The sequence below is a fragment of the Podarcis vaucheri genome (genome assembly GCF_965113315.1).
Source record: "Podarcis vaucheri genome assembly, chromosome: 13".
NCBI classification, from domain to species: Eukaryota; Metazoa; Chordata; class Lepidosauria; order Squamata; family Lacertidae; genus Podarcis; species Podarcis vaucheri.
Window position 1 is genome coordinate 57,861,151 of NC_138751.1, and position 18,066 is coordinate 57,879,216.

The 18,066-nt window shown below is 47.2% G+C and overlaps 1 protein-coding gene across 6 annotated transcripts in view; it reads right to left on the reverse strand.

Annotated features, from left to right (window-relative positions):
* Nucleotides 1-18,066, reverse strand: part of GIT2 (GIT ArfGAP 2) — a 61,071-nt gene that overhangs the window by 6,467 nt on the left and 36,538 nt on the right. For 3 of the 6 annotated variants that reach the window (XM_082196080.1, XM_082196081.1, XM_082196079.1), the window contains exons 15-19: nucleotides 17,172-17,423; nucleotides 5,337-5,419; nucleotides 3,967-4,149; nucleotides 3,166-3,294; nucleotides 1,193-1,256 (exon numbers count right to left, since the gene is read on the reverse strand). In XM_082196080.1, the coding sequence (XP_082052206.1) occupies nucleotides 1,193-1,256; nucleotides 3,166-3,294; nucleotides 3,967-4,149; nucleotides 5,337-5,419; nucleotides 17,172-17,423 (711 nt within the window). Of the gene's footprint in view, nucleotides 1-1,192; nucleotides 1,257-3,165; nucleotides 3,295-3,966; nucleotides 4,150-5,336; nucleotides 5,420-7,589; nucleotides 7,680-17,171; nucleotides 17,424-18,066 lie in introns of all 6 variants that reach the window. The other 3 variants (XM_082196084.1, XM_082196082.1, XM_082196083.1) reach the window with 2 other exon arrangements.

Genomic DNA, 18,066 nt, shown 5'->3' on the forward strand with positions numbered 1-18,066 from the left:
TTCTGCTCTGGTCAGACCACACCTGGAGCACTGTGTCCAGTTCTGGGCACCACAATTCAAGAAGGACACTGACAAACTGGAACGTGTCCAGAGGAGGGCAACCAAAATGGTCAAAGGCCTGGAAACAATGCCTTATGAGGAACGGCTAAGGGAGCTGGGCATGTTTAGCCTGGAGAAGAGGAGGTTAAGGGGTGATATGATAGCCATGTTCAAATATATAAAAGGATGTCACATAGAGGAGGGAGAAAGGTTGTTTTCTGCTGCTCCGGAGAAGCGGACACAGAGCAATGGATCCAAACTACAAGAAAGAAGATTCCACCTAAACGTTAGGAAGAACTTCCTGACAGTAAGAGCTGTTCGACAGTGGAATTTGCTGCCAAGGAGTGTGGTGGAGTCTCCTACTTTGGAGGTCTTTAAGCAGAGGCTTGACAACCATATGTCAGGAGTGCTCTGATGGTGTTTCCTGCTTGGCAGGGGGTTGGACTCGATGGCCCTTGTGGTCTCTTCCAACTCTATGATTCTATGATTCTATGATTCTATGATCTCTGTATACAATATGATTGTGTCAGAATTCCCTTTCTCTTTAGATCTGGTTAGATGTTACCAGTCTCTGGACATTAAGATGATTTACATAACTATAATATATTTTATTATTTACAAAATTCACAATGAAATATTGCATTTAAAGAAACTAATAAGGACGGGATGGGAATAGAGAGCTTCACGGCTGGCAAAGGAGCCCACTCTGCATGCAGACCCTTTGTCCAAAACCCTACAGATCTGCCACCCATCCATGGAGACAGCCAGTGCCGAGCTAGAGGGACCCCTGGTGTGTCTGGCCTAAGACCACTTCCTGTGGCTGGTAAGAGTTCTCCCAAGAGAGCTAGCAGGGTGTCCTGGTTAGAGTGCCGGGCTAAGACCTCAGAGAGGCCAGGGTTCAAATCCCCACTTGGGCAGGAAGCTCACTGGGTGTGACCTTGGTCTCTAGTCACTGCCTCTCTCAGCCTAACCTTCCTCACACAGCTGTTGTGGGGATTAATGAGGAGTGGGAAGAACCATGTAGGCTCCCTTGAGCTCCTTGGAGATAAAGGTGAAATGAAATAAGTCCTCTGGTCCTTTCCACAGGCTGGCCACCACAAGGGAGTCCCTGCCGCATTCACAGCCCCCCTCTGACCTCTGCAGGGCTACTCACTTTTGGAAAGAGGGCAGCCATCTCCGTCACTGCCACGCGGATCCTTTCTGAGCAGGGGATGTAGCTGCAAGGGGAGAGAGGGGGCAGGTCATTCTAAGGGAAGCAAGTTCCCCCACCCCCAGGGCCACAAAAGGTGACATTAGTTGCTGTGTCCACACATCCAGGCCCACCTCATGCACCTTGGCAAGTGGCCACACAAGAAGTACAGATGGGAAGTCCAAATGCTTGATGTGGAGACTTTAAAATAAAAATAGTAGCCAGAAGAAAAGCTTTAAGTTGTCTCAAAGAAAAGAGTCTCATTGTGCTGGGAGAGAGCAGAGGAGATTCAAACTGTCCCTTTCAGAGAGCAGTGGTCCTAAGAACTTAAAAAGAGGCTGCTGGATCAAGCCAAGGGCCCACCGAGTCCAGTTTTCTGTACTTACAGGGGCCAACGAGATGCCTGTTAGAAACCCGCAAGCAGGATCCAAGCACCAGAGCCCTCTCCCCTCTTGCAGTTTCCAGCAACTGGGATTCAGAAGCACTGCTTCCCCCAACTGTAGAGGCAGAGCAGAGCCATCGTGGATAGGGGTCATCAACAGCCTTCTCCTCTGTGATGGCAGCAGTGGTGGCAGCGGGGAGGAGGGGCAAAATGCTTGTCATAGTGTCCAAAATTGCTCCCCAAAAAGTGACGTGATGGAGTTACAGGCAAGCAGGGATTGGAGCCTGTGTGCCTGAAGTGCCAAGACCCACACAGCCCACAAGATCCAACTGGTGCACGCAGAACTGTTAGCCAGGGATTGTGGCCCAGCCATGTGTGCATTAGTCCCCCAGTTAACACACACACACACACAAACCTCCTTGCTACCAGCTGCATGCCCAACCTCCATGCTCCTCCCCAAACTCAAGCCACAGAGAGACAGGCAGACAGGTGAGATGGGGAGCTGGGTCAGTCATGGACGATTATGCAGGAAAGTTGCTTGAGGCAAGGAAGGTCTCATCTAAAGCCCACCAGAGGTGGAGACAGATGTGGAGCCCAAACAGTTGCCGCCAGACCCCAGGAGGATGGTGATGGGACCCAGGGAGCAGAGTCATCACGGCTAAGAGCCTTATTCTCCTCCCTGTATTTGTCCAATGCCCTTTTAAAGCCATCCAAGCCAGTGGCCATCCCTGCCTCCTGTGGCAGTGAGTTCCAGTTTAACATGTACAAGAGGGCTGGACAACTTGTGCAGTCCTCTAGATGCCATTGGACTATAGGACCATGCTGGGAGTTGGAGTTCAACTGTGTGTGGGAGGGACACACGTCCCTCACCTGAACAAGAAAATGAAAAGCCCATTTCAGCAAGCCCACCTAGGATCAGCAGAGAGCTCCTACTGTGCTCCAAGAGCAGCCAGGACCTTCCTAAAGCTCCCTTCCACCCTCCCAGTCCCTGCCTCCTAGCACTCATCCTGTTCCCAGGCCATCTTTCTCCATGGTTGAGGAGGGGGTGTCCCATCACCAAATGCCAGGGCCTCAACCTTTTCCTTTAGCTCTTGTGGGGCTTCTCAGAGGTACAGGATTCTTCATCTGGATTTAGGTCTCTCTTTCAGACATCAGCTGCCTGCGCTTCTGTTTTCTGCCCTCAAGTGAGCTCAGAAAGTCCCACAAGGCAAGTACAACCTGTGATGAAACACAGGGTGCCAGCTGAGCAGGTGACACCCCTGTGGATGGTCAAAGAAGGTTTCCCCGTTCACTGCTGCACATTAGGGTACCAGGGACGGAGCAGACACAAAAGGCCAGGCTGGATGAAGGAACCCTCCCCCCGCTTGCTGGCCCCAAACTGCACTCCCATCAAACCCCAGCTCCTCTCCCAAATGGTGCTGAGAGGCTGGGCCAGGGTGTTCTGCAGCCTTTCTTGCATAACCGCTAAACACCCCATGCTTGGGACGGGAGGGGAGGACCCCAAAGAAAGAAAAAGGACACTGTGCCTGGGAGGCAGGGACAGAGGCCAGAATACCAGGTGGTGGGAGGGTCAGGCTGCCGGAGGGTCAGAGGCTGCAGAGAAGCTCGCTCGGCCCATGGAACCAGGGGACTGAAGCAGCCCAGGCTGTGCCTAAGCTTGGGGGTGCTGCTGTGCCTGAATGGCCTGGGCACCCCAAGGAGGAAAACCAGAGAGAGAGACAGAGAGAGAGAGAGAGAGGAGAGAGAGGTTTTTCTGCAGTTAACTCAGCACCGGAGCACCTCACAGCCCAACGGAGCGCTTGCAGAACCAAGGAGCGCATAAAGCTGTCATAACCTACACTTTTGCTCAAGAGGACACACATGTGACTCAAGCTTCTCCCCTCCCAAACTCCCAGGGTCACTTCTGCCTCTTGACACCCCTCCAACCCCAAATGGGGCGAGCAGGAAGGGGCGTGGGAAAATCCAGGACACCATCAGATACTTGTGTAGCTCAGGACTCCTCTTGTAGACACACCCTTTCCCAGCTAAAGAGGAGGAAGGCATGATTTTAAGCACCAGATCCTGGCCTGTTAGGAGGCCCAGAAGGATGAAAATAAAAGCTGCCAGTTGCCTTGGATGGAAAAGGTAGCAAAGCCAGCCAGGGGCACAAGAATTTGGGCCTCTCTTTCTTTAAAGAAAGAAGGACGTCAAACCACACTTGCAAGACACACACGCATCATCATCGCTCTGCATGCTGCCTCATCTAATTGATTCCAGGATCCCTCCTGATGGGGGAAGAGCACTTTTGCTCAACGCAGACCAGAGTACTCAAGCGCTTCTTCCAGGGACCTCCGCTCTGACTTCCTGGCCTCCTCACCTGTCGTGTTTGTTCTCCTGAGCTGCCCGCAGAAGCTCCTGGATGTTCTTGGTGATCTGCTCTGTTTTCCGAATTACGTCCTCTGTGCTGGGGAGGCTGGGGCTGGCATCTGGGTCCTTGGCCTCGGAGGGGGGCCCTTCTCCCTGTCGGAAGGTGCTTCGCTGCCTGGCCTTCCTGCTGATTCTGCCAACACACACACACACGCAAGCGTTTCAGAGGGCCACTTGCCTGACTGTCTCTGGCAAATCAGAATCTCTGCCAAGTGGCCAAGAGAGAATTTCCAGAGGATAACTGTTTTCCTCTCCCTTTGAAGACTGATATGAAACAAGCCACTAAAGAAACTGGGGGTGGGGGGACATCTGCAAGGCTGCCAACAGTGCTCTTTGCTCTCCACCCCAAGTCCCTAGCCAGCTGGGCTTGGCTGTCAGGTAAAGAACAGGCAACCTCCTTCACCCTAAGATTCATCCTCCACTTGTAGGCAGTCATGAACAAGGCCCAGAAAAGATCTGCTTCCTGGAGGCTCTGGCTCACTGCCTACAGCTTTACCCAGGTCCATTTGGGGAGAGAACCGGGGAGGCGGGGGGGGGGGGGCTTTTCTTCACTCGCTTGTGAAAATGCAGCCTGGCTCGATTACAGGAGTCATACTGAGGCATGTGCTCAGCAAAACTTCCTGCCCAGTCTTGAGGGTTGCCATGTTGCGCTTTGAAAGGAACTGAAGGGACCCTGTGTTATCTGTGGACTTTTGGCCGCTGCTGGACTTCAGATCCCACAATCCCTGGCTGCTGGGAGTTGGAGTCCTGCAAGAGGTGGAGGGCCTCCAGCTGGCAGAGGAGGCTGTGTGTGAGCCCAGCTACAAACCAGGAGGACAGGGACAACACTGCTTGTGGGGGACCCTCCAGAGGCCGCAGGACTCCAACTCCCAGCAGCCCCTGCAGCCAGCATGGGCAATGCTCAGGGATGACGGGAGGCTGGAGTCCAGAAACCTCTGGAAGTCTTCATGGGTTTCCCACCCATTTAGATTTCATATAAGCCCTGTTTTAAAACAGCCACACTGGTTGCCAGCTCCTTACCTGGCCCAATTCAAGGTGAGCACATTGGGTGTCCAAAGCTCCAACCCACATATACACCTCAAACACAGGAAAGACCTTCTTGGGTTCGGACCTAGGGACCTCCCCCCTCACACTGGAGCCTGCAAAGGCTGAAAAGGCTCCTCTTGGCCCTGGCCTTTGTCACCTGAGACAAAGTTTGTAGAGCCCACCTTACTTTTATGCTTGTAAGTTGCTTAAATTGGGCCCTTACGGTGAAGTGTGGGTAATAAATACTAATCAACAGTAATACTCATACACAGCCCATGCTCTCCTGACGCCTACCCTGTCTCGTCGGGCTCCAGCGCAGGAACGGCATTGTCATAATCCCCTTCAGGCAGGCTGCTCTGCTTTTCCAGTTTGGATGCCTGGAAGAGAAAGGCCAGGAAGCAAGATGAGCGCCACCAGATTCATAGATACAGCCAGACAAGATGCTCTTCTAGCCAGACCTTTGCTCTGCCTAACCCAGGGCTACTTACTCTCACTGCTCTCAAGCAGAGGGTCCGTTGCCCCCACTGCTACTGCTGTCCAAACCTTTTAACTGGAGAGGATAACCACTGTCCTCATTCCAAAAACACCAGCGTTTCTCAGCATAAGGCTATGCCAGCCCTCTGGGCTTCCGTGTACTGCATGGACAAAGTGATACATTCACCCTCCAACTTGAATGCACTGGGGTCAGCCAATGGACAGACAAAAGAAAGTCCTTCTTTGCACCCTGCACAGTTAAAACTATGGCACTCTCTCCCACAAGAGGCAGGGAGGTGCCAACCTAGCTGGCTCTAAAAGACGATTGGACAAATTCCTGCAGGAGAGGGCTATGGATGGCAACTGGCCCCCCAGGCTATGTTCCACCTCCGTCAGAAGCAGCTGCTCCTACAAATAACTGTTGCCAGGAATCGCAAATGGGGAGAGTGTCACTCTTGCGTTTGGGTCCAGCTTGCAAGTTTCCCATTGAGGTGTCTGGCTGGCTGCTGTGAGAACAGGAAATTGGCCGTGATGGTCTTTGGCCTGATCCTGCAGCGCTTGTCTTATGTTTGTTGTTGTCCTCTGTTTAAGAGAATCATGGTAACTGCAAAACCCTGCTGGATTTTGGCCACTGCTGATGCTTTAAAGTGCTGGGAAATTTCTTGTTTGGGGAGCTCCACCCCTACAAAGCTGCAATTACCCTCTTCCCTGTTTTGCCCTCTGCCTGAAGGATTTCTGAACTAATTACCTATGAAGTGGACAGCACACCATGGAGTAAAAGTGATCTGGGTATCAGCTCATTAAGGGAGGGGTTTACATGTGGGTGGATGGGAAGACCCAACACCCGTTTCTCCAATACCTACAGAACACTTTGAGGGCAATTTAAGAGCAGAGCAAAATCCAGGGAGACCAGAATAAATAGAATTATCAGATCCAGAAATTAAATTCTGGAAGGCTAAAGGACAGAAATATAAGGAACAGGCATCTCCTTGCACAGATGGTATCAAAAGCACACTTTTGTCATCTTGCTTTTCCATGGTTCTGCATCACCAGGAGAAAGAACCCCTAGGAAGAGGACGGATCTCCCCCATTGCCTTCTCCGCCCTCCAACTGCCTCCCCCCTTTTCCTTTTCCTTCTTGCTTCATCCCTCTTGGTGGCACAAGCTAAACTCTGACCCTGCGGTGCCACTTTAATGACAGGTGATTCTCTGGCTGCCATTGGCTGAGCTGCTCTGATATCACTGAAGGGGCACGTCTGCTGGAAGCCAGGAGTCCTCACTCTTAAAACTTGCCGTATCTCTGCTCACACCCTAAACAGAGGTGGATGGCCATCTGTCTTGGATGCTTTAGTTGTGATTTCTACATTGCAGGGGGTTGGACTAGGTGACCCTCAGGGTCCCTTCCAACTTGATGATCCTGTGATTCTTGTCGACTGCATCCTGTGCAAATCCATCTGTGGTCTGCCCCCCCCCAATCCTGCTTGGCTCCTCTTCTGGACTCCCCTCCCCCTGGCTACGTTGCTCCTTAAGCTGGAACAGCCCCCGACACCCCCCAAGAGCTTTATTCCTTGCTGTGACTTTGGTCTTCTCAGCTGCGCCCACCTCCCAGCTGTCACCACAGGCCCCTGCCCAGCTGCCCTTCTCCCTCTCGGCTTGCCAAGCCCTCCAGGGCTTCTTTGCCCAGGTGGCCAGCAAAACCACCAGCAGATTGAGCAAGAGATTCTGGGGACTGCCTTGCAAGCATTACAGCCTCCCCCAATTTCTGGTCCAGCTGGCACAGCAGCCCCTCCCCCAACGCAGAACAGTTAAACCTTCTCAGGCGGCTGTGACCACCTCTCAGTCTCAGCCAGCACTCCAGCTTGATCTGCCAGGCAGCTTCGCAGTTCAAGCAGCTGAGATAGAAATAAGGGGAGGCGGGGGGAGGCACAGGCATGGTGGATCCACAGTGCCAGAAGCTCAGGCATGGTAAAGTCTGAGGGGTGGATAAGAAGTGACCCTCCTGCAGAAGAAGGAGAAGAAACAGCTCTGCTAGCACAAGTGGGGGCTTTTCCAGGGAAGATGTACTGTACACAACCTTTTGTGTGTTTCTGTATGCCAACCAGGAGAGAATGGAGAAAAAAGGCATGGAGGAAGAATAGCTGGTCACCAGCCCATTCCTCCCTGCCTAAAAATAAGGGAGAGAAAGATACACACATGCACGCGCAGGCACATGTGCACAGTATAAAAGCAGGTTCTTATAAAAAAAGAAAGAAACCCACAATGTTGTTGTTTAGTTGTTTAGTCGTGTCCGACTCTTCGTGACCCCCTGGACCAGAGCACGCCAGGCACTCCTGGCTTCCACTGCCTCCCGCAGTTTGGTCAGACTCATCCTGGTAGCTTCGAGAACACTGTCCAACCATCTCGTCCTCTGTCGTCCCCTTCTCCTTGTGCCCTCCATCTTTCCCAACATCAGGGTCTTTTCCAGGGAGTCTTCTCTTCTCATGAGGTGGCCAAAGTCTTGGAGCCTCAGCTTCACGATCTGTCCTTCCAGTGAGCACTCAGGGCTGAATTCCTTCAGAATGGAGAGGTTTCCTCTTCTTGCAGTCCATGGGACTCTCAAGAGTCTCCTCCAGCACCAGAATTCAAAAGCATCAATTCTTTGGCGATCAGCCTTCTTTATGGTCCAGCTCTCACTTCCATACATCACTACTGGGAAAACCATGGCTTTATGCTTTTTAAGATGCTGTCTAGGTTTGTCATCGCCTTTCTCCCAAGAAGCAGGCGTCTTTAATTTCGTGACTGGTGTCACCTTCTGCAGTGATCATGGATCCCAAGAAAGTAAAATCTCTCACTGCCTCCATTTCTTTCCCTTCTATTTGCCAGGAGGTGATGGGCCCAGTGGCCATGATCTTTGTTTTTTTGATGTTGAGCTTCAGACCGTGTTTTGCACTTTCTTCTTTCACCCTCATTAAAAGGTTATTTAATTCCTCCTCACTTTCTGCCATCAAGGTTGTGTCATCTGCATATCTGAGGTTGTTGATATTTCTTCTGGCAATCTTTTTTTTATTTTTTTTAGGTTTTAATTCATTTTATAACATCATACATTAAACCAAACAAAAAAGGCATACATAACACATTCACACCAAAAAGAATACATAAAAAATTAAGAAAGAAAAATAATAATAAAGAGGACAAATAAGAACTCTTAACATAGGACAACAACAGATTAACTACATTAACTGCAAAACACACAACACTGACTGACTTCCCTTCATCTCGGTTTCGGAATGTGTTATAAAGTTTTTCTATCTGCAGTTTCTTCTCCTCAGACCATTCTTTACATCACAAGTGTTATATCGCACCTACTGTAATTTTTAGATTTTTTACCTCTGTTTCCACGTATGCCATAAATTTTTTCCAATCTTTATTAAACTTTGTGTCTTTTTGATTTCTTATTTTCTGTGTCATTTTTGCCAGTTCTAAATAATCAAATAGTTTGGATTGCCACTCATTTATAGTTGGGATTTTTGGTATCTTCCAATTCTGCGCTATTAGAGTTCTGGCAGCCACTGTCGCGTACTGAAAAAATGTTTGATCTTCCTTTTTGATTTCCTCTCCAGTTATCCCCAGCAAAAAGGCTTCGGGTTTTTTTTTATAAAGGTATATTTGAAGATTTTTTTTAGTTCATTGTAAATGGATTCCCAGAATTTCCTGATAGGTTCACACAACCACCACATATGACAGAACTCACCCTCCTTGACCTTGCACTTCCAACATGATTTATCACCAATTTTATATATTTTATCCAATTTTACGGGTGTTACATACCACCTGTACATCATTTTATACATATTTTCCCTGAGTGTTGTGCATGCCGAGAATCTCATACCTTTATTCCATAATGCCAGCCATTTGTCAAACTCTATATTATACCCAAAGTCCATTGCCCATCTCACCATTACCTCTTTTACTTCTTCATCCTTGGTGTCCCATTCAAGCAACAGGCTATACATTTTCGATAGGAGTTTTGTTTTGCTTTCTAGTATTTCAATCTGAAATCTAGATTTTTTCTCACTTATCCCATTTTTTTTGTCCTCGGTCCAGATGGAATTAATTTGGTGAAATTGGATCCAACCTGTCAATTTGTTCTTTATTTCTTCATATGGCCTAATCCTCCAACCGGTCTCTGTTTTTACCAGTAAATCTTCGTAGGTCCATCTTTCTCCTTTGATGTTTGCTTTTTTTATTGTCAAGATATCAATTGGCGATAGCCACCAAGGGGTATTCTGTTCCAGTAATTTTTTATTTCTTTCCCACACCTCCAGCAGTGGCCCTCTAAAAATATGGTTTGAAAACCCTTTATGGACCTTTCCCTTATTACGCCATAGGTAAGCGTGCCAACCGAATCTTATATTAAATCCTTCTAAATCTAACAGATCTTTATTTTTATAACAATCCAATCCTTGACCCAACAAAGGCTTCATAATACAACTTTAAATTTGGAACTGTGAATCCTCCCCTATCTCTTTGATCTGTAAGTAATTTGAATCTAATTCTAGGCCTTTTTCCTTGCCAAATAAATTTAGAAAGTATTTTCTGCCAATCCTTGAATACTGAAGTTCCCCTAATTATCGGTATATTTTGAAATAGGAATAAGTTTCGGTAATAGACTGATTTTTATTGCCGCCATTCTTCCCGACCAGGAGAGTTTTATTCTGTTCCAAGTATCTAAGTCCTTCCTTATTTATTTCCATGTGGTTATATAATTATCTTCCATCAGATTAATGTTCTTAGTCTCAAACGTTTGTTGGGGGAGATCTATGTGTTTTTTTTGTGTGGGGGAAGTTATTTGTCCTGTCTTCAAGCTTTTTATGATGGAGGACCTCTGTAGCCAACCCCAACGACATGATCTCAAGATGGAAGGGGAGGGAACAGCTGCAGTCGCCTGCGATTCCTGCGCAATGTTTGCCATCTTGCCAAAGGTTGCAGGCAGCTTTACCTGCAGCAATTGCATGTTGATTGCCCTCTTAAAAGACAAAGTCCAGCAACTAGAGGAACGTGTAGCTACGCTCCAAAGAATTAGAGAGCTGGAGCTCTTCTTGGAAGCAACAGAGCACACCGTCTCCACCAAGGAGGAGACAGGGGACTCCCCTGAGAAGGAGTCTAGTTCACCAACACAGGAGCCAGATATATGGAGAAACGTGACTCAAAGAAGTAGGAGGCCCATGGTTCACTCTGATTGCTTAGAAATACACAATCGCTTTGAGGTCCTCTCCCCTAGCATGGAAGACGAAGAGCAGACTCCATTTGAGGATCTCTCCCTCATTACAGTCGATCAGGTATATGAAGACGAGCAGCAAAGTCAGTCCTCAGGGAATGTGCAGGCGACCTTGGAACGGACAGCTCACGGAAGAACCCCGACCAAACCCAAGAGGAGGCGTGTAGTGGTGATAGGGGATTCCCTACTGAGGGGAACAGAAGCAGTGATCTGTGGGCCTGACAAGATGTCTCGGGAAGTGTGCTGTCTCCCCGGGGCTAAGATCCAAGATGTAACTGAACGACTGCAAGGAATCATAAAACCCACTGACAAATACCCCTTCCTCTTGGTTCATGTGGGAACCAATGACACTGCAAGCAATAGCCTCCAGAAGATCAAAAGAGACTACGAGGCTCTCGGCAGGAAATTGAAGCAACTAAATGCACAAATTGTCATCTCATCTGTCCTCCCAGTTGAACGACGTGGCCCAGGGAGAGAGGGGAAAAGAGTGGAAGTGAACAGCTGGCTTCGCAAATGGTGTAAACAGGAACGGTTTGGATTCTTAGATCACGGACTGCAGTTTCTTGAAGATGGACTTCTGGCAAGTGATGGGCTGCACCTCACAACGGTTGGGAGAAATGTTTTTGCCAAAAATCTCAGAAACCTCATCAGGAGGGCTTTAAACTGACTAATGTGGGAGAGGGAGACAGTGCTCCTGAAGGTAGGAGTCTATCAATTAATGAAGATGATCATCCAAATGTCATAGACCAAATGGAGCAAACAGCACACGGACCTAGTGGTGGGAGGAAAAAATCCTTAAATAAGAAACACGGGGGAATGATTAATGGACTTCAATGTCTGTACACTAATGCGCAAAGCATGGGAAATAAACAAGATGAGCTTGAGCTCTTGGTACAGCAAACTAAATATGACATAATAGGCATCACTGAAACCTGGTGGGATAAGTCCCACGATTGGAATGTAATAATGGGGGGATACAATCTATTTCAGAGAAACAGACCAGACAAGAAAGGAGGAGGAGTGGCGTTATATGTCAGGGATGTGTATACCTGTGAAGAGATCCAAGATTTAGCTCCTCAAAGCCAAAGTGAGAGCATATGGGTCAAAATTAAGGGAGAGAAGAATAACAGAGACCTCATTGTGGGAGTTTACTATAGATCCCCAAGCCAAACGGAGGACATAGATGATGCCTTCCTGGAACAGATGGCCAAGCATGCAAAAGGAAGGGAGATAGTAGTAATGGGGGACTTCAATTACCCGGATATTTGTTGGACGTCAAACTCAGCCAAGAGCATAAGGTCAAACAGATTCCTCACTGGCCTTGCAGACAACTTCATTGTCCAGAAAGTGGGAGAAGCAACAAGAGGAACAGCCATTTTAGATCTGGTCCTAACCAATGTTGATGACCTGGTTAGTGGGGTAGAAGTGGAAGGATCATTAGGCGCGAGTGATCATGCTCTTCTGAAGTTTACTATACAGCGGAAAGGAGCAGCCAAGCATACTAGGACTCAATTTCTTGACTTTAAGAAAGCCGACTTCATAAAACTTAGGGAAGTGCTGGGTGAGATCCCATGGACAACAATACTAAAAGGAAAGGGAGTTCATGATGGCTGGGAGTTTGTTAAGAGGGAGATACTAAAAGCACAACGTCAGGCAATACCAATGAGACGGAAACATGGAAGGTGCCTAAAGAAGCCAGGGTGGCTATCTAAAGAACTTTTAACTGAATTAAGATTAAAAAAGGATGTGTACAAAAAATGGAAAAGGGGGGAAACCACCAAAGAGGAATTCAAACAAATAGCCAGCACGTGTAGACACAAAGTCAGAAAAGCTAAAGCACAGAATGAACTCAGGCTTGCTAGAGAGGTTAAAAGCAACAAAAAAGGCTTTTATGGGTATGTTTGTAGCAAAAGGAAGAACAAAGAAACAATGGGGTCACTCAGAGGAGAAGATGGTGAAATGCAAACAGGGGACACAGAAAGGGCTGAACTACTCAATGCCTTCTTTGCCTCAGTCTTCTCCGATAAAGAAAACAATGCCCGACCTGAAGAATTTGGAGCAAATGATTCAGCAAAGGAAACACAGCCCAGAATAACTAAGGAGATAGTACAAGAATATTTGGCTAGTTTAGATGTATTCAAGTCTCCAGGGCCAGATGAACTGCATCCAAGAGTATTAAAAGAACTGGCAGATGTGATCTCAGAACCACTGGCAGTCATCTTTGAGAATTCCTGGAGAACAGGCGAAGTCCCGGCAGACTGGAGGAGGGCAAATGTTGTCCCTATTTTCAAAAAGGGGAAAAGAGAGGACCCAAATAATTACCACCCAGTCAGTCTGACATCAATAGCAGGGAAGATTCTGGAGCAGATCATTAAGCAAACAGTCTGTGAGCACCTAGAAAGGAATGCTGTGATCACCAATAGTCAGCATGGATTTCTGAAAAATAAGTCATGTCAGACTAACCTGATCTCGTTTTTTGACAGAATTACAAGCCTGGTAGATGAAGGGAACGCAGTGGATGTAGCCTACCTTGATTTCAGCAAGGCATTTGACAAGGTGCCCCATGATATTCTTGTAAAGAAGCTGGTAAAATGCGGTCTTGACTATGCTACCACTCAGTGGATTTGTAACTGGCTGACTGACCGAACCCAAAGGGTGCTCATCAATGGTTCCTCTTCATCCTGGAGAAGAGTGACTAGTGGGGTGCCACAGGGTTCTGTCTTGGGCCCGGTCTTATTCAACATCTTTATCAACGACTTGGATGATGGACTCAAGGGCATCCTGAACAAATTTGCAGATGACACCAAACTGAGAGGGGTGGCTAACACCCCAGAGGACAGGATCACACTTCAAAACGACCTTGACAGATTAGAGAACTGGGCAAAAATAAACAAGATGAATTTTAACAGGGAGAAATGTAAAGTATTGCACTTGGGCAAAAAAAATGAGAGGCACAAATACAAGATGGGTGACACCTGGCTTGAGAGCAGTACATGTGAAAAGGATCTAGGAGTCTTGGTTGACCACAAACTTGACATGAGCCAACAGTGTGACGCGGCAGCTAAAAAAGCCAATGCAATTCTGGGCTGCATCAATAGGAGTATAGCATCTAGATCAAGGGAAGTAATAGTGCCACTGTATTCTGCTCCGGTCAGACCACACCTGGAGTACTGTGTCCAGTTCTGGGCACCACAATTCAAGAAGGACACTGACAAACTGGAACGTGTCCAGAGGAGGGCAACCAAAATGGTCAAAGGCCTGGAAACGATGCCTTATGAGGAACGGCTAAGGGAGCTGGGCATGTTTAGCCTGGATAAGAGGAGGTTAAGGGGTGATATGATAGCCATGTTCAAATATATAAAAGGATGTCACATAGAGGAGGGAGAAAGGTTGTTTTCTGCTGCTCCGGAGAAGCGGACCGGAGCAATGGATCCAAACTACAAGAAAGAAGATTCCACCTAAACATTAGGAAGAACTTCCTGACAGTAAGAGCTGTTCGACAGTGGAATTTGCTGCCAAGGAGTGTGGTGGAGTCTCCTACTTTGGAGGTCTTTAAGCAGAGGCTTGACAACCATATGTCAGGAGTGCTCTGATGGTGTTTCCTGCTTGGCAGGGGGTTGGACTCGATGGCCCTTGTGGTCTCTTCCAACTCTATGATTCTATGATTCTATGATTCTATGATTCTATGATTCTTTGTCGTTAACCAGATCCCAAGGTATTTTACTTTTTTGATTACTTTAATTCCAGTCTGAGATTCAGGATTGTTTTTAACATCCTTTTTCACATTTTTAATAAACATTTTTGTTTTTGTTCTATTTAATTTAAAACCACTCTCTTTTGGGTCCTCCAAAGACAACATAAGATCGTCAGCATAAGCTTTCAATTTGTATTCTTTCGCTCCAATTTTTATTCCGCGTATTTCTGAAGTTTTTCTTATCTTATTTGTAACTATCTCTAACATCATAATAAACAGAAGAGGCGACAGAGGGCACCCCTGCCTTGTACCCTACGAGATTTCAAAGGATTCTGTTAAGTTATTATTGATAATTAATTTCGCACTTTGTTGTGAGTATATTGCTTTTATTCCTTCCAGGAATGTGCCCTCTATCCCTGTCTTTTCCAAACATTTTATTAGAAAACGCCAGGATACGTTGTCGAATGCCTTTTCGGCATCAATGAACAATAAAGCTGCAGGAATTTCATTTTTGCATTCTAAATATTCAATGATATTTATTGTATGTCTTATGTTGTCTTTTATTTGCCTATTGGGTAAAAAAACCAGCCTGATCGGTATGGATAAGGTTAACTAGGCATTTTTTAAGTCGAGTCGCCATTACGTCTGCATAGATCTTATAATCATTATTCAATAATGAAATCGGTTTGTAATTCTTAATATTTAGCCTATCTGAGTCAGATTTTGGTATCAGCGTGATGTATGCCTCTCTCCAGGACGCAGGTGGTCTTCCTCCTCTTAAGATCTCATTCATTACTTCACATAGCGCTGGTGTTATAAGTTCTTCTAGGACTATAATATTTGGCAGACAAACCATCTGGGCCTGGGGCTTTCCCCAGTTTCATCCTCTTTATCGCCTCTTGAATTTCCTCTGCTTTTATGGGTTTATTTAATAACCTTCTTTCTTCTTCCGATATACTGTTAATTCTATTTTCTTCTAGATATTTTCCTATTTCTATTTCATCTTCTTCTCTTTTATATAGGTTTTCATAGAATTTAAGAAGGCTCTTTTTTATTTCATTAGGGTCTTCCAAGATTTGCTCATCCACTTTTATTTTATTAATAAGGTTTTGTTTTCTTCTTTTTCTCAGTTGCCACGCCAGAAACTTTCCAGTTTTATTTGCCGATTCGAAAATTTTTTGTTTCATTAACTTAATTCCCCATTCTACCTCTTGATTTATTAATGTTGAATATTGTGCTTGTATCATCTTCTGGCAATCTTAATTCTGGCTAGGGATTCATCTAGCCCAGCCTTTCGCATGATGAATTCTGCATATAAGTTAAATAAGCAGGGAGACAATATACAGCCTTGTCGTACTCCTTTCCCAATTTTGAACCAATCAGTTGTTCCATATCCAGTTCTAACTGTAGCTTCTTGTCCCACATAGAGATTTCTCAGGAGACAGATGAGGTGATCGGGCACTCCCATTTCTTTAAGAACTTGCCATAGTTTGCTGTGGTCGACACAGTCAAAGGCTTTTGCATAGTCAATGAAGCAGAAGTAGATGTCTTTCTGGAACTCTCTAGCTTTCTCCATAATCCAGCGCATGTTTGCAATTTGGCCTCTGGTTCCTCTGCCCCTTAGAAATCCAGCTTGCACTTCTGGGAGTTCTTGGTCCACATACTGCTTGAGCATTCCCTGTAGAATTTTAAGGATAACCTTGCTAGCGTGTGAAATGAGTGCAACTGTGCGGTAGTTGGAGCATTCTTTGACACTGCCCTTCTTTGGGATTGGGATGTAGACTGATCTTCTCCAATCCTCTGGTCACTGCTGAGTTTTCCAAATTTGCTAGCATATTGAGTGTAGCACTTTAACATCACCATATTTTAAAATTTTAAATAGTTCAGCTGGAATATCATCCAGCTGCCTCCTGTATAATGTTGCGAGCCTCCATCCATAGTTCTTCAGGCACTCTGTTCAGCCAATCTAAATCCTTAAACCTGTTCCTCACTTCCACTGTGTATTCATAAGGGATTTGATTTAGATCAATAAACCCACAATAGAATGTCCCAAGAGTGGGTAATGGGTGCAAGAGCAACATCTCTGAAATCCAGCAAGACACAAAGAGGCAAGCATCAGCATCAGCAAGTCAAAGGTGCAAAAGAACTGAGTGAGGAAAGACAAAGACTCACCACTGCAAGGAGCTCAGGGTGCTTGGACGTTGGCGTGAGCAAACTCTGGCTTTGAAGTAATGGAGAAGCCCATGGGAAGAAGCCCCCTGTGGATCCCCCTGCCCCCCTCCTGGGGTCCCACATCTTTCAAGGTGCTAACTGACCACCACCCCTCTTTCATATTTGATCGCCCCTCTTCATCAGAGAAACTGACAAGCAGTCGTAGTCTATGCTTAAGGCTCCTTGAGCATGCACAGAGCAGCTTTCTCTCCCCACTGAGCAACAGCAGTCCGTCCTCACATGACAGGCACCAGGTTGGCGAAAGGTGAAATGAAGAGGGCAAGCGGAAGGCCAAAGCTCCAGTCTGCACAGCAGAAATGCTACAGCCCCAGACAGCTAGGCAGAGATGCTCTGTCCGCAGAGAGGGGCACTTCTCCCAGGGACATGGCCAGCCTTGCGCAACATCTGGGGAACCCCAGATTGGAGGCAGGCTGAGTGAGGCAAGCCCAAGCAGCCCCCCCCCAAAGAGGCAGCAGGTTGGTGGTCTTACTTACGTGGGGAGGGAACGGCTGCAGCCGCGACGTGATGTGCTCCTCTGGGTAAGAGACCTCGGCCAATGGCAAGTAGGGCTTCTGGGCTGATCCTGTCTCGTACATGGACATGGGCCGGCTGCTGCGCACAGAGGGCCGCCAGATCAAGGAAGAGTGGCTGCTGGCGTCTGGGTACTCAGAGCCAGCGGGAGTCAGGGAGGCGTTTGTTGTGGCCTGCCGCCGGAGACTCGTGTTCTCACTCTGTAGCGTCTGAAGCTGGAATAAAACATTTCAGAGTGGGGGCTTGGATGTCCCCACAGCACAGCAAAGCAAGAATTGGGGGAGGGGGGCAGCACGGTCGGTGCATCCTCATGCTTGGAAACTGTCACCAGCTAGCCAGGTTTTGCTTGTCTTTCTGTTTTTAAAGGCAGTCTTTTCCTTTTATAGGCAACGTCTGCCAAATCAGTTACATTCTCAAAGCTTTGGGAGCCCCCAAATTTCAGGTGGGGTTGTGTGTGTCAAGAGGAGCTCCAACATCTAGCAACGTGAACCCAAGCTAGGCCAAGTTTCTGAGCAACGCAGACAGCAGCTTTAGCAACATTCTTTAAAAGTGGCTGACTCAGGCCAAGCGCCCAACAGTCAAATCAGAGAAAAGAGGGAACTGGGGAAATGGCAATGTCACCGCAGGAAGTGGAAGACGAAACGAGACTCAAACCTATTTGCACAAGAGAGAGGGGCAAGGCCACTGGAATGGAAACACAACAAGGGGGGTCAGAACAGGAGCACCATCACAAGAGATTCCCAACAATGTCCTCAAGTCAGCTAAGGGCACAATTAATCAGGAGGAAGAGCCATAAAACATCTGGTGGCCCTTCTGCAGTTTTCTGCGCAGTTTAAAGCAGCTGGTGCTCCTGCTCCC